The sequence below is a fragment of the Aplidium turbinatum genome, chromosome 15 (genome assembly GCF_918807975.1).
Source record: "Aplidium turbinatum chromosome 15, kaAplTurb1.1, whole genome shotgun sequence".
NCBI lineage: Eukaryota > Metazoa > Chordata > Ascidiacea > Aplousobranchia > Polyclinidae > Aplidium > Aplidium turbinatum.
Genome location: NC_137486.1, coordinates 14,424,876 through 14,442,169, shown reverse-complemented (window position 1 = coordinate 14,442,169; position 17,294 = coordinate 14,424,876). Strand labels below are relative to the sequence as shown.

General features: G+C 36.3%; 1 protein-coding gene across 1 annotated transcript; it reads right to left on the bottom strand.

The window, feature by feature from the left end:
* Nucleotides 1-12,206: 12,206 nt before the first annotated feature.
* LOC145784099 (actin, cytoplasmic) lies at nt 12,207-14,668 on the bottom strand. The gene is made up of 6 exons (XM_082595850.1): nt 14,508-14,668; nt 14,010-14,225; nt 13,653-13,923; nt 13,189-13,316; nt 12,863-13,046; nt 12,207-12,739 (listed from the first exon to the last, which is right to left on the bottom strand). The coding sequence occupies exons 1-6, from the start codon at nt 14,628-14,630 to the stop codon at nt 12,534-12,536; spliced, it is 1,128 nt and encodes a 375-aa protein (XP_082451976.1). The 5' UTR covers nt 14,631-14,668; the 3' UTR covers nt 12,207-12,533.
* Nucleotides 14,669-17,294: the final 2,626 nt, after the last annotated feature.

Below are 17,294 nucleotides of genomic sequence, written 5' to 3'. Positions count from 1 at the left end.
CTGTATCCCTTAGCTTCCATTTAAGCAGAAAAGCTTTGGCTTTTTAGGTTGCTTCAACGATTGATAACATTAAATCAGCGTAATAATGGTGAATTCTTCGCTAAAAATGGATGGGAAGTCTTACATCACAAATGTATGGCTTTGATCTCCGAACCGAGTAATATTGATAAGGCAAGGTTGGTTACAAAATTAAATTATACGAGTAGGCTAAGTTTTGGTATTAAAGTAAGAAAGAAAAGGCCCAAAAAAAATTCTATAAGTGAGAATGAATACGATGAACCTACTTGCTCTCCATCACTTTCGCTCAAATAACACGCAAAAATAAACCTAAGGATAATTTTTTTACGAAAGTGTGAGCATGGCCGTTAAAATGTCGTTTTATATCTTACAATGAATGTTCAACAACAGTTCCATAACATGCCCCAATTTCTTGTAGAATTTATAAATCAGCAAGTTACAGTGGTATACAAAATGTTTAGAAAACAAATAGCCTACAAGCCGTCCCTGAAACGTCATCAAGCAACACAATCCCGTTGAAAATATATCATAGCCTAAGCATGAAAACCTAAACTGTCAAAAAAGAGGACCTTTGAGCATTTTTTAGTGTCCTTGGAGGACAATTCAGTTTTCTTGAAAAAAGAGGACAAATCCTCTTAAAAAAGGACGTATGGTAGCCCTATTTATGGCAATGGTCCTACTATCACGGATGTAGACGAATGCCGTTATATGATGTTTACCAATGGTTGCACTATTGAAAAGCGGCCACCAACGTCAACTGCTCTGATGCAACATACACGCAGAGCGATACATCAAGCTGAAATACGGAAATCAAGCCTCGTAAATGTTCAGCAACTACCTTCTCCTTTAGCTTGGGGTTGGAAACATAATGAAGCAAATCAGCTTGTTCCGTTTTGTCAGTCTACTTGTGGCTCTCGATGTTCCTGTAAGAAAAAATCCATAAAATGCACAAGTCTTTGTTCATGCGAGTACGAAACATGCAATTCGACCACAAAATATCGAATCCTCTCTGATGTTTCATCTTCAATCCACATTGACGTTTCATCTCCAATCCACACTGATCATTCAAGAAATGCTTTTGACTTTCTAAACTCTATCTTGTAACTTGAAAAAAGTTGTCGTACACGAATTTTTTTAACATCAAATTACGTATGGTAGGAATTTAACATCGAAAACCGCTAATTTTTTTTCTTTAATTAACAGTGTTAAGACTCTGACATCGCATCATCTGGGGTCGTGTATTAATTTGATTTGTAGATCATAATTAGGCCTACATATTATTTTAAATTTTAAAGTGGCATGACCAAAAGTGAAATTCACCCCTGGTAGCTGCTCTTCTGGTTATTCCCTTGATGACGTCGTTGTTACGTCATACTGTACTGGAATTATTGTTATTGCTTGCAATTGTAAAATTTTAAGCATTTGCAAAACTTATAATGAGAGTATTTGATCGCTTTTTTCGGAATAAACTTACCTTTGGTTCCTGAATTTGAAGTTGTCTAGTTTTAATAATGTAATGATGACGTCATAAAAGATGCAATCATGACGAAACTACTTTTAGGAATTGTGAAATGGTTTTAGTAACCGGTGTTCCAACTAAAACCAACAGCAAACGACCAAAATAGGTTAAAAAAGCAAAAAAATATATGTGATGACGTCACAATGACGTCATCAATCAAATTATTTTGTGTTTATTTTGTCTCACTTGTTTGTATGTGCTTTTTAAGTTAAAATATGCAAAAATCAAATATGTAATTGCACAAAAATGACGTAAAAAGAGCTGAAACATGATTTCTGGGGAAATCCCCGATTTGGGGGTGATCACGTGACCCAAAAAGTTGCGGCACCCACTAAAATCAAAGTTGGGTTGATCAACTGCAAAAATATGCAAAAAAACAACGTGTAACACGTTTAGCCTAAAGATTCCCCTATAAGGGCCTGAACTATATCTCAGGTTTGTAAACTGCCTACAACAAGCTTTAATGAGTCACTGGAAATAAGCTTAAATGGTAGTTCCAACGATCATGAAACAGAAGTTGCATAACCTACGTGAAGAAAGATTATTGTCTTGATTTTTCATAGTTAGGCTATTCTGTGAAAACTTGAAATATACGCCAAACAAAATATTCCAAAGGAGCTCAAAAGCCACCACTCGCCAAGCCCAAACCGTACAATAATAGCCTACCATAGATACGCTAGCCAAGCTGGCAACCTTGATTGTTGATTGTGTCCATAAAGTCAGTCGAGCGTGACGATAATTCCACGATTGCTGAGTTGCATATCTATATGTAAGATCTCTATGGTCATACAGTTCATCAACTTTGATCGGATCACAATATCAGTGTTGCCACTAACCAAATGGTTTAAAATTTAAAATAAGACTTTCTCGGTAGCCACTTTAACAAGTCGAAATTCTGGAAGGCACTTTAACATGCAGATACGAAAACATGCAGATACGAACCAACCACGAACCAATCAGATGTTACGTTGTCTGTCCAATTGTGACCATTCCACCATTCAGCCAGAGAATGAATTAAATTATTACTTTGAACTTTGTTTGGTATATACAGAAGAAAAAAGAGCTATAGCAGAGGTGGGAATCAAACCCACGTTACTGTAATGACTACCACCGCCCTAACCCAATGCGCCAAGTAAGCCGATGGCAAAGCATTGATTTAATTCAGCTAGAATTTGCGTTTTTCCTTTATTCTTCCTAAACGCAACTTTGATGACGTCATGAACAGCGTAGCTTCTGATTGGTTCGTGGTTTATTAGAAATCTGCTTGTTAAAGTGTTTTGTTTTTGCGTTTTAAAACAAAGAAAAAAAAAAACGTTTTCTCTTTTATCATTTAGAACGTGTCATTCACACGTGTGTGTTGATCGTCCCCTTCAAAATATTACACATTTGTAAAACTTTTCAATAAACCAAGTTTTACCTTAAACTTTTATCACAATTTATTATTATTATTATTATTTATTTGCAATCAGACTCAAAGTCCATAGAATTCAAATTTTTAACAGTCATCACACAAAATATCAGACTAACACAACACCAAGCAGGCTACATCAAACAACGTCCAAAATACTGTTGTAGTGATTATAAAATGTAGAATTAAAGTAGAAGTCAGAAGACATAACATTGCGCTAAAGTGGATCAATTGATCTTTTGCAACGTTTTACAATTGCATAGCAATTTTTTCTTAATAGAACATCAAATGTTAACACGTCGTTCTGTACCTGATACCCTCTAGCAGTAGCGTAGCCAGGAATTTTAAAAAGGGGGGAGTTTGACGACACAGCGGCGGGGGCCTGGGGGGCCTCCTCCAGAAAATTTTGAAAAATTACTTTGAATTTGGTGCATTCTGAGAGCATTTTCAACAAAAATGTGGTTATGAATATTCTTGTAAAATAGTGCTGTCCGGTGGCATAGCAAAAGGATAAGATCATGTTTTCTTCGGCATTTTTCGGAAATAAAGCTAAGTCTCTATGTTTTCTTGTTGCTAATTCCTGGCTGAGATGTTTGAATGTTTGGTATTGGCAAAACTCGCTCTTTTAATGCAATTTTGTTTAAAATTAGGCAATTTTTTTCCATCATTCTCAATATCGTGACGTCACATGCGTGCCAAAGGGGGGGGGGGGTTGTAACCCCCAAACCCCCCCCCCCCCCTTGGCTACGCCACTGCTTATGACATTGCGAGCATTGAGGCCAATAAAAGTTAATAGAACAAATTTACTGTGACGGCCACCAGGCATAGTTCAACTGCAATAAATGCTCTACAAATTATTTTTTATTCTTAATATTTCTTTTTCCTTTCCACGAAGATTTCATCAGGAGAATGCACAATATCAAATGATAAGTTTAAAACACAAAGTTAGCGAACAATTCTTATATTTCTTATTAAGATGCCAAAAATGCAGTATGACGGAACAATAGGCTACAGTTAAAGTCAACATGTTTCTTCGTTTATTAGACGTGAAAACAAGCTTCACTTATAGTAAAAATAATCAATTAAAACCCTAACCCCAGCCAGCTAATTCTGCTGCTTTTTACATCGATTCAACGTTGTAGGGCGTTGAATCGATGTAAAAAATGTACAATCTTTCTCACGGGGACGCAGGTCTTACAATTTATACAATTGTGCATGAAATCCTCGTGGATAGGAAGAAGAAATATTTAGAACAAATAATCATTTAACACCGGTGGAGCATAATTGCAGTTTAATAAACTTTAAATAATATCAACACTTAACAGGACTATAACATACCAAGCTCTTGAACATTCGACAAGGAAAGCAAAATGCGGCATCCTTAGCTTCTGAACACTCCAGCCAGAGATAGTCATCAAACCATTGTGAGCGAAATTTTCTACCTTAACTTTCGGATAGTTGGTCTTGACAGTTTTAATTCGTCCTCTACTAATCACATAATTACATGCTTCACGGCATTTTGGCAAAGGGAAGGCAGGATCAAATTTATAATCTTTTAAGTCCATTGTAGAATTTTAGTTGGTAAATATTAAGATTTACTGAATCACTGCTCTAAATAAAGAACACTGATTGTACGGTTTAACAAAATTCTCATTTGTTGACATTTGACAAACCTTTTTCCAGAATTCATTTACAAGGTGATACGCCTAAGCATTATATCACGACTTATTCAAATAGAATCATAATTAACAAATACTCCAGAAAATCTAACATGCCCTTTCTTAAATTACGATCAAGAGTTCATTTCAATAGCTCAGTTAACAAATGCAGTGATCTATTTCTAAACTGCTGAACAATTCTATCCATTAATACGTGACCCAAAGGAATGTTCGCTTAGCTGAGCTATTATTGCTGAATTTGAGAAATAATGCAAAGTTCTTCTATTTGAAGCGATGGATTAGGAAAAAGGCTATTCCTGATGCTGAATGTAAAAACGTTACAGTTGCATAAAAAGGCTGTTCGTTAACGTTAATGCTAAATATTTCACAACACAACAAATTTTCAAGAAATTGACACCAAGAATTTGGACTAATGATATTGAAGACTGGTCAGGCAGGACTTAACTACAAAACTGCAGTAGAAAAATCTTACAACAGAGAAACTTGGCGTCTCATTGCCTCCAACCCTCGACGAGAGGAAGGAACTTAATGATGATGATGATGACACAAAGAAATGCGTTTACAAACAAGTGAACCCATTTAGCATAGAAATTAGAATCAACGTCAAACTGTGCTATGCCAACGTATACACAAATGTAATCTCGCAATAATTAATCAACTGGAAAGAATCCGACAACACAGGCTATTTTCGATGCGTTAAAACTTAAAAATAACACAATTTCAGAAATATGGGCTCCACTGTATGCAGTGTTGGGCGCGATAACTCATTTTTCAGTTAAGCGATAACGATAATCGATAAACGAAAAATGCCTAAAGCGATAACGATAAACGATAAATCAAAAAAAAGTTAAGCGATAACGATAAGCGATAAATTATCGCCGATAATGTCCGATAACGATAATTTTTTTTCTTGATTAGCGCTGCCCCATCCCATGCAGCACGAACTGTTTTCATCAACATGACGAAAAATCGAACATAATATACTGTAAAGGGACAAAACTTTTTGTAAGTTATGCATGAATAGAATCGCAACAGCGGCAGTAGGTATCGAATCTTCAACCTCTTGATCCAGAATCAAACCACTGAGGTAACTGCCGTGCTTATAATTATACCTTCAGATACCAGTTGGATGCTTTTATCAATTGAGTTACACTGCTGCTTACGTGCAGTAGGCAAAATAATTAAATGAAATGAAAATACCATAAAAAATTCCAAACTTTGTATTTTGCTTTCTGCTTAAAGGGCTGTTTACAGCAAAGTCAGCAATAATTGAAAAAATTCCAAAAAACGCAAAATGCTTGAAAATTTATCAGTAATCTTAAACGTTATTGGTGGTAAAAATGTGCATACTGTGAAATCCATCAAGCGTGTCAAATTAGTCGTGTTTGTTTAAGAACAACAACATACTTATCGTAATTAACTGATAATTTCAGATAATTTTTGTTGTTTTCTTTGTGAACACCATCATTAAAGCAATGGCAGAACGCTGAGTTGTTGAGATAAGAATTACAATATAGGCACTGTATTAGTGGGAATAAAAATATTTGATTGAGGTAAGCTAGGTCGTATAGGTAAATGAGAAAAGTTATACTGTATTTAGCATAATTTTACCACGCAACTCGATGCTCCTATTGTCATGCAAAAACTACTACAAGATGCAAAAAATGTGATGACGGTCTGCATGTCAAATGCTTCAAGCAATATCATATTCCGCAATGACTTGTTTCAGTGATACGGTATTGTGTAACTTTGCTAATTTTCATCTTCATATTTTTTGAACTTTCATTTCAATAAAATGCTCGATGACAATAATGACATGACAAGACATGAACAAGACATTTCCCATTTATCACTTTGAGCGATAAGTAAAATGTAATAACGCTTAAGCATTAAGCACAAGAAACTTGTGAAATTTGATAACGGATTTGCCTAGCGTCTTATATATAGGACGGTTTTTTTCTCAAAAAGTACAAACACAATTAGGAAAAAAATAATTGTGATATGTTTTTTAGGTCATAACTATGCAATATTTAAATTTTCCGAAAATTTTTTTAAGTACTTTTACTTTCGGCACAAATGGGTTAACTTTATAAGTTAAATGGCACTTACGAATTTGGTTATTATTTTTGGATTAAAGTTATATCGCCAAGCTAGAAAAAAATCGATCTTATAGTCTATAACCGATCTTGTGTTGTTATTGTGTGTGAATTTTGCCTTTTAATCTGAGTTTGTGACGTAACCGCACGTCTCAAGACAAGTTCTTGCAATTTTAGTTAATCTACTCATCTAAAGATTTAATGCGCTTAAAACAGTAAGTTTCATGTTTTGACGAGAGGGATATTATTTTTTTACGACAATTACTAAAAACTAACACTTCCAACGAAAAAAGAAAACACAAGAATAAAATAGTTGATCGTGAGGTGACGCGAAAGACCATGTTTCCGATGTAAAAGCGGCCTCGTATTGCTACACTTTCACAAACCACTTGCCAATTTCTTTCGCTTCGCTTCAAAGGAATCTGTACTGTCTGTGCGCTTACATTTTAATTGTAAAATTCACTCGCGATTGCCGATTGCAGCAAAACAGCAAGAGACTTGTTGCATGCATTTCATTGCATTGCAATTTGCAACGCTAAAAATTATTGTGTTGTCAGGGCCGTCGCTGCAGGGGGCGTGCCCCCTCCCCTGACAACGACCTGTGCACATACACTTCAGGCGCTGAAGAAGAACTGGTTTTAATTTTAGTTTCATTAACTAGGTGGCTAGTAAAAATATTACTTTTCATGGTCTTTCCACTTGTGCGTTGATCCGAAATAAAATTTATCTGCGACTAATTATCGGCGATAATTAAATATTGCCTTTGGCGATAACGATAAACGATAACTGAAAAAATAATTGAGCGATAACGATAAGCGATAAAAATTTAACGCCGATAATTATCGCCGATAAATTATCGCCGATAATGCCCATCACTGACTGTATGACAAAAAGCGGCATAGACTCCTTTTGAGTCTGAAAACTGTCAGAATCTAAGATAGTTAATAGACTTGTTTTTTCTGGACGCTGCAGACAGAGATGGGCGTGATCTTGATCTTGAAGATCACAAGTGAGCTTGAAGATCAAGATCGTGATCTTGATCTTGATCTTCAAGATCACTTTTTTTTTGGTGATCTTGATCTTGATCTAAGATCACTTTTTTTTGTGTGATCTTGATCTTGAAGAACAATAAGATCAAGATCACTTTAAAATTGAATTTTATTTCCTAGATAGAGGCATTTTTTTAGAACTCGTACTGTACAAAGTAGTTAGTGGCAACTACTAACATCAAGCCACTGTGAATATGATATGTGCCCAACAAAAGACGATTTAAAGTCTCCATCTAATCTGGTCAGTGTTGCCATTTCAAAATTGAAAAAGTTTTCTTTGTTGGTCATAATAAACAAGTCAATTTCCGTGTACTGTTGACGTATACCGTGTACCGTTTATGTTCACGTATAATAAAAAATGATTTAACTTTGTTCACAATTTCCATGTGTGAATTTTAAAGAAATGTTTGCTTTCTTTGACCCAATTTTAGATGTTTCAAAAGTCTAGAATGGCCGTGTTAAAAAATCTGGATTCTACCCGACTTTGGTCATGTAAAGTGGTTTATTGCAGCAAATCAACCAGACCAAGACTTGTTTAGGGTCTGAGTATGGAGCGGTTTGTCGGACCGCAAACCTCTGAACTTTTTTGATAGCGGACAACAGTATCAAAGTTGCCAGATGGATAAATGGTGCAATAAACATTGACATAATACAGTGAAAGTTAAAACTAGTTAGTAACACGAATAAAAACTCTCACATGAACCAGACAAAAATTTGGTAAAAAATGATGCAGTTTAAAGTTTATTTTTATTTATTTATTATAAATAAAAAGTACAAAACTAATGGCAAATTTTGCGACTTTTTCAGAACTACTGTAATCAGAGATGGGCAAGATCACCAGTATTGGTGATCTTGAAGATCAAGATCAAGATCACCAAGAATAGGTGATCTTGAAGATCAAGATCAAGATCACCAAACTATGTGATCTTGAAGATCAAGATCAAGATCGTGATCTTGAAGATCAAGATCACTTTCAAGATCACTTTTTGTGTACTTGAAAAAAAATGAAGTTTTTGATCAATGATGTTGCAAAAAATAATTAGTCTACTAAGTTATTAGCAACCTGGAAAAAGGTATATAGTTGGTATTGCTAACTTTTACTTTTAACTACTCGATCGCTGGCCTAAGAATTGTAATAAGTTAGTGACTGTTGCTATTAGGCCTATCAATTGTTGACGTAGTTTGCGTAGAATCGTAACGTCACACCCAAGGCCGAGGTTAATTACAGTAGTTCTGAAAAAGTCGCAAAATTTGCAATTAGTTTTATACTTATTATTATATAATAAATAAATAAAAATAAACTTTGAACTGCATCATTTTTTACTAAATTCTAAATTTTTGTCTGGTTCACGTAGGAGTTTTTATTCGTATTACTAAGCATTTTTAACTTTCATTGTATTGTGTCAATGTTTATTGCACCATTTATCCATCTGACAACCTTGATGCTGTTGTCTGCTATCAAAAAAGTTCAGAGGCCTGCGGTCAGACAAACCGCTCCATACTCAGACCCTAAACAAGTCTTGGTCTGGTTGATTTGCTGCAATAAACCACTTTACATGACCAAAGTCGGCGTCCTAGAGTCCAGATTTTTTAACACCGCCATTCTAGAGTTTTGAAACGTCTAAAATTGGGTAAAAGAAAGCAAACATTTCTTTAAAATTCACACATGGAAATTGTGAACAAAGTTAAATCATTTTTTATTATACGTCAACACAAAGTAGCCTACATGGTAATTGACTTCTTTATTACGACCAACACAGAAAATTTTTTCAATTTTGAAATGGCAACACTGAACAGATTAGATGGAGACTTTAAATCGTCTTTTGTTGGACACATATCATATTAACAGTGGCTTAATGTTAGTAGTTACCACTAACTACTTTGTACAGGACGAGTTCTAAAAAAATGTTTCTATCTAGGAAGTAAAATTCAATTTTAAAGTGATCTTGATCTTATTGTTCTTCAAGATCAAGATCACACAAAAAAAAGTGATCTTAGATCAAGATCAAGATCACCAAAAAAAAAGTGATCTTAAAGATCAAGATCAAGATCACGATCTTGATCTTCAAGATCAAGATCACGCCCATCTCTGACTGTAATTAACCTCGGCCTTGGGTGTGACGTTGCGATTCTACGTAAACTATGTCAACAATTGATAGGCCTAATAGCAACAGTCACTAACTTATTACAATTCTTAGGCCAGCGATCAACTAACTAAAGTAAAAGTTAGCAAGACCAACTATACACCTTTACCCAGGTTGCTTATAGTAATTATTTTTTGCAACATCATTGATCAAAAACTTCATTTTTTTCAAGTAAACAAAAAAGTGATCTTGAAAGTGATCTTGATCTTCAAGATCACGATCTTGATCTTGATCTTCAAGATCACATAGCTTGGTGATCTTGATCTTGATCTTCAAGATCACCTATTCTTGGTGATCTTGATCTTGATCTTCAAGATCACCAATACTGGTGATCTTGCCCATCTCTGGCTGCAGACAAAGGGAGAATGTAAATGTTTTTCTGTAACCCAACAGACAACCTAATTTCCAGATAGGAAAGTTTTGATTTCGCTCACACAACTTTTATTTTTACAAAAGTGATGTTACACTGTGAAAGCCAATGGCTCTTATGCTTATGCAGCAAACAAATTAAACTGAGCTAAAGAATTACAACCGCATGAGGTAAAAAGATGATATATTACACAACTAAAAATGAAATAGCCAACCTAAGCAAGAACCAATCTGCTGGGCTTCGACTAGAATCACAAAATCATAATAATAACTACAGCACAAAGAAAAAGTTAAAATAAAAGAGAGAGCTTTTTAGCCCTAACCCCCCCCCCCCCCCCCCCCCCCCCCCCCTTGCAAACTTGAGTTGACTTCAGGTTGGGATCCAAATATTAAAAAAAAAATATTAATATGTAATACGGTAATAAAAAAAAAAATTAAAAAGGTGATGCCCAAAACATGGGGGGGCGGCTGCCCCGCCTGCCCCCCTCCTGCCGGCGCCACTGTTTCTAGTCTAAAAATCAAAGCACAATCTTTTTCGTTATTCAGCAGGTGTTGCCCTATTGCAGAGTCACTGGATATGTTTTTGTCATTTACAATTTTGCAAGCTCGATTTGGTTGATTTCTTGTATTGTTTCCTTCTTTAATTATTTTCGAGACATGTTGTATGATTCATCCCTCCTGCTGGACAAATAATAATATATGTAGACATGTTGTTGTTGGTTGTAAACAAGTCCGAAGAATAAACTCTTTCAAATTGACTTGAAAGATTTATGACGGCCAATGGATATGGATCACATAAACCGCTGACTTAGTTCAAGCTGATGATGATGTTCGCCGTTCGTTTCCGAAGATGGTAAGCCTACATAGTGATTGTTTGCAGCTTAATGCCCTGTTCTTTATCACAGATAACGTATTGCAAAAATATGGAGGTATTTTCCTATCTATTCTGATCATTGCATTCCATGTGGTTAGTAAAGTCGATTTTTATAGTATAATAAAATTATGTCGTATGTATTTGCTAAATACACTAGTCTCGTTTATAGCACTAGTTGCAACATTCATCTGAAGTGAAAGCAACAAACAGGTTGATTTATTGCTTCACTGACGTTTCGCGCACCATGGCAATGCGCATTGTCATGGTGCGCGAAACGTCAGTGAAGCAATAAATCAACCTGTTTGTTGTTGCTTTCAATAGTAACCTACTAAAATATACACTTAGTTTTAAAATTTGTTTTACCATTAAAATGTTTGGCTTCTCAAACGATTATATTGTCTCAGTAAACGTTTCAGTCTCAGTCTCGATTTGTTGTCATTGGCTTGATTGCAAGAATCAATTACCAGGGCTCACCACTAGGAGGTTGACTCAAGTTTTATCTCGGTGTCATCATTCAAATTCGTTTTGTCCACAGTAATGGGGGTGTCCGATTCTTTCATTGCAGCGATTGCCTTCACTCCTATTGTCCATGGCATCTTTGCATTAAACTATCAATACAATTTAGTGTTCCGAGTGGCAACAAAGTGTTACCGGTAGGCTACCCGTCACAAGGCAAAACTGTCCACAGAGATCACGATATAAAAACTTGACGGCGGTGATGAGTTGGTATCAAACAGCTAAGTAAAGTGATTGCGTTCATTACATTTATGCCTTTTTTCGCTACAATATTTTCACCTCCACTATAGCATTACTGTATGCGAAAAAGTAAGTAAATCAGCTGATCAGTTTTTAATCAGATGTTCAATTAGTTACTAAATGTAGCTCAAGAAACAAACGAGATCTGGTGTAGCTTCGGATGTATGTTTTAATCTATCATGTTTGCACTTATGGCTAGGATTTTTAATGTACCTCACAAATTATCGTTGCCATTTATCGGGCTGCTGGAGACACTCGTACGACTTCGCATGACACTTGACAGGACGGTTCAAACATTTTCTGTGTAACTTGTATTTGTAACTTAAGAAAAAAATTGGAAACAGTGCGAATTACAAGAGTACAACTTCACTCCACTACAATAAAGCCATGAAGTGAATTGGCATGATTTTCTTCAGTATCACAACACTGTGGTGAAACAAGCAGCCACTCCGGTAAAGTTATAATATACACGATGCAGCAGATAGAGGAAACGATAGTCACTATTTTCATAAAAACATGACCAACGAAATTGAAAATATTGAAACGAAATAACCCAAATAAATGTGGATGCATTTACAACAAATCACTATAGTTGGTTAAAGTTTGAAATATTGCATTTGTTTAGAAGCACTTGCGATGGACAATGGATGGACCACTTTCATCGTATTCTTGTTTGGAGATCCACATCTGTTGGAATGTTGAGAGGGAAGCGAGAATGGATCCTCCAATCCAGACAGAGTATTTCCTCTCTGGTGGGGCAATAATCTTGATCTTCATCGTGGGTGGGGCAAGGGCTGTGATTTCCTTCTGCATACGGTCAGCGATACCTAAAGAGAAAGTGTGAATATTAAATTTAGTTGTTCGATCTTTACACCAACCTCATTTAGTAGAATTCAAACACTTCGGCTGAGAATTAACTAGTTCTGTATTATAAAGACGTGGTTATTTACCTGGGTACATAGTGGAACCACCGCTGAGAACAGTGTTGGCGTACAAGTCCTTACGGATGTCAACATCGCACTTCATGATGGAGTTGTAGGTGGTTTCGTGAATACCAGCAGATTCCATTCCAAGGAAGGATGGTTGGAAAAGGGCTTCTGGGCATCGGAATCGTTCGTTTCCAACGGTGATGACCTGTTAAAACCAAGATTTATTGGATGACGAAACGAAACTGCCATACAAAATTAGGTTAGCATTACATGCCCACATTGGAATCGTTTTGAACTGTTTGTGCACTACTTTGTAGAAAACTGGTTCGTGTCTTATTTTAACAAACCTGTCCATCGGGAAGCTCGTAGCTCTTCTCAAGGGAGCTGCTGCTGGCTGCGGTCTGCATCTCCTGTTCGAAGTCCAAGGCAACGTAGCAAAGTTTTTCCTTAATGTCACGCACAATTTCTCTTTCGGCTGTAAGAATAACGTTTGTTAGATTTTGGAATTTTATTTTGTACGTAACCAGCTGTGAGGATGTGTATTGCTATCGTTAGCAAACGTTAGTGAAGCAATAAAAACCAGCACAATTTTTCTAACTTAAGAAAAAACCGTAAATGTTGGCTTTATTACTAGAAGTGCTGATGAATCCAAGCTTTGCAGTATTATCATTTTTTTCATTTTATTTTTCGTCATTAACGCGTGCGGGACGAAAAAGATACTAACTACAAAAATCGATATAGACCTACCAGCACGTAAATGAACGGGAAAATGAAACTACATCAATGATAGGCCTACAAAACTGTGTTTTACCTGTGGTGGTGAAGGAGTAGCCTCTCTCGGTTAAGATTTTCATCAAGTAATCAGTGAGATCACGTCCGGCCAAGTCAAGACGGAGGATGGCGTGAGGGAGGGCATAACCTTCATAGATGGGGACTGTGTGTGAAACACCATCACCACTGTCGAACACAATACCGGTGGTACGACCAGAAGCATACAATGAAAGTACAGCCTGGATGGCGACGTACATGGCGGGGGTGTTGAAAGTTTCGAACATGATTTGAGTCATCTTTTCTCTGTTGGCCTAAAATATCACATATACGTCAATGTCATGACAAGATTTCAAGTTTCATTCAAAAACACATGACTTATTACAATTACTTTACTCACTTTGGGGTTAAGTGGGGCTTCAGTAAGTAAAACTGGGTGCTCTTCTGGGGCGACACGGAGTTCATTGTAGAAGGTGTGATGCCAGATCTTTTCCATATCGTCCCAGTTGGTGACGATACCGTGTTCAATGGGATATTTCAAGGTGAGGATACCTCTCTTACTTTGGGCTTCATCTCCGACGTAACTGTCTTTTTGTCCCATACCGACCATGACGCCCTAAAATACGTAAAAACACTGCTCAAGATCTGTCCGATGGCTATCATTTGCAAAATACAAACAATTTCGCTCAAACTATGCAAGATTTGTAATTAATTATTGTGTTAACAGTGAGCTAGAAAAATCAAACTAAGTTTGCAAGAAAATGCACTACGAAGGGATCTTGTAGGTTTTACGCGTCCCACTACGTCAATTCATGAAAGATTACGTTCAAATTATACAAGCATAGTGCAAGAGAAAATCTTCTTAGTGTAAATTTAATTTTTTTTAGCTGTTTTGTACCTGATGACGGGGTCGTCCGACGATAGATGGGAAAACAGCTCGTGGGGCGTCGTCCCCAGCGAAACCGGCTTTGCACATTCCGGATCCATTGTCTACAACGAGTGCGGCAACATCATCATCCATGTCGATTGATTTAGATTAATTAACTATTAAAGTGTATAAACTGCTGTGAGTGGTTGTACCTAAAGAAAAATCAACGCCCAAATGTTTAAGTCTGTATACGGTACTTTTTGCCTTACAAGACATCAAATCTTTTCAATTCACTAGTTTGAAAAATATCTCTGAACCCTCAGCGTTTGGCATTGTTCTACAAGTGCACTAACGTTGTAACTTAAAAATGTTGTAATTCACCTGCCACAATAACTACAACCTACAAGCACCACTGGCTATCTGATACATCACAGTGGCAGGTACCAAAAGATAACCAACCGTTTTGTTTGCTGTGTTTCCTGCTTCTCTCATTTCCGTCTTTGTTCCCACCTATTCAGCTCGACTTGCCACCAAATAAGGCGACGCAAACAGTCCGGCGGGTGACGTATTGGTTCTTTTCGACGCTATTGCCATATAAGGACTACTTTTGCGATGCGCCGGCTTTTTTGGCGTCGCCCAACGTGTTTCTGATTGGTTGGTGAAATAGCGTCATTTTACGAGATAACCAAAGGGAGGACTGTTTTTTGCATGTTCACATTGTTCCCATGCATTGCGTTTGTGAATTTTGTCTGAAAGTCTTCTCCTTCCAGTTTTTGCACTACACTTTTAATAACATTAATCTGACTCAAGTCAACGAATACAAAAATTAGACCGCTGAACTGCATTTTTCAGAGAAACAGTGAAAGTATTTCATAAAAACTAACAGCAAAATAACTTCTCGCAAGCACAAAAATTGCGTAGTTCCTTAACCACTTCTTTTTATGAAAAAAATCAGTTTGCTTACTGTCCATTCGTTTTTTTACCTTCCATACATTGATTAAAAGAAGTCCAGATACTTTAGGTTAGGCCTATTTATCAAAAAAATAATTATTCTTTAACATTTAGAATAGCCTACCGCAAAATGCTTTTCGTTTAGCGCGGTTCAGCGTTTTATTCACAAAGTTCGCCGCTTTTTATGTTAAAAAAGCGCATTTTTTTCTTTAATTTACTCTGAAAAAGATACTTCTCCTATTTGTGGTCTTCTTGACACTCATTCAATGTTAAACGCGGTTGTCCACTAACTATTAACCCTATTCTGATACAGAATCTTGACTGTATGATAAAACCAGGCTAAAGCTGACAGCTAAAACGGCGTTGGCTCATCAGGAAGCTTATTCACGCGTGCGTTAAAAGCAAACACCACCGCTTGCTGCAGTGAATACATATAAGCGGCTTTAGAGAGATGTTTCACATCCGGCTTGCATGTGCAAGAGATGCATTGTCAAGCTGTTCATTCTAGGACGCACATAATCCTTCTTGCTTTTACCAAGCTATATAGAATATTGCGAAACATCACAGTCCTAACTGGCGTGTCATATTCTTATGGAAAACGATCATTTTCTTTGCGCACATTGGTGATTTATTTTAAGCACCGATCACGGTGTTTTTAAAACCAGTCAATGATTTGCTACACTTCTCAAATTTTTTCGATATTTTTAGCTTTGGTTCGAATGTTCAAGCGTCCATTTGGACCTAGTAAATAATTTACTAGTTAAACAGAGAATTTAGATTTTTCCGCACTGACATACAAGCAAGCCGTCTATGAATATAAAAGTCTATCTTTTGCTGCCTTACTTTCCACCAAAAATGACTCAAATCTTTCAAGACAATATCGATTGTTTTCGTGAAAGCAGCAAACAGTCTATGATGCTTGGACAGAAGGACAGCTATTTAAATGAAAACTCAATTCAGAAAACTTAAATAGTGCATGAATAAACTTTCACGAGAACGTTATGCCATAAAAGGACGTTGAGGAGATTAGCTTTTAAAAATTCAAATTCATCTTATCTTTGCCTCGCCCTTTCATCGCCATTTGATTGGTAGAATGTTACATCACAGTGTTCGCATTGTGTTGGGGCTCTTTGTCTAATTTTTTTAAAGCTTTGGTCAGTGATTTTGTGGTTGATTAGTTGTTCAGTTTTTATTGAGGTTGTCTAATATCAAGACAAATGTTGATAGCTACAGTCAAAATTTTCTTTCCTTGCTATGCCTTGTCATCGCCAACACAGTCGGCCTTGTTCAGTTTTTCTGCTACGGTTTCCAGGCGCGGATCTAGGAATTTTTTTCGGGGAAGGGGGGCAGAAAATTTGAAAATCAATTAAAAAGAAAGTAAAAGATAAAACAGATATGAACAATGATACTACAACATACGATATGCTATGAAATAGACATTAAAACAACCATTTTCATCAATTGTGAATGGTTTAAAAAATAAATTTTGCTTGAATAAAAATTGCTAAGCATGCAAAGTAAACTTGAAATCTGATTTAAAACCCTGTATGCAGTGTTCATGACCAATTGGATATTTGTATGTTTGCACTTTGCAGGCATTTTCGGTAATTGATTGAATTTGTAATGAAGACTAAAAACTATAAAACAGCCATTCAAGGTTTCAGATTGTTTCAACTGACGTCATTTGGTTCAGCATTGGTTTCAACTGAGTCAGCTCCAACAAATGTTGCTATTAAAATGTATTTGAAGTTGTATGAAAGAAAATAACGGGGGTCTCATCGATGAATAATTTCAACCATAATAATAACAAAAAATTATCCTCCCCCTCCCCGGGGTAAGTTAAGTCCGCCGTGAGACTAATATCAG

Excerpts from the sequence above, each read along its gene's own strand:
- LOC145784099 (XM_082595850.1), bottom strand. The coding sequence starts at position 14,630 with ATGGATGATGATGTTGCCGCACTCGTTGTAGACAATGGATCCGGAATG. Across the intron at positions 13,317-13,652 it reads CTACTCCTTCACCACCACAG|CCGAAAGAGAAATTGTGCGT; the intron begins GTAAAACACAGT and ends TTATTCTTACAG. Across the intron at positions 13,047-13,188 it reads ACGAGCTTCCCGATGGACAG|GTCATCACCGTTGGAAACGA; the intron begins GTTTGTTAAAAT and ends TGGTTTTAACAG.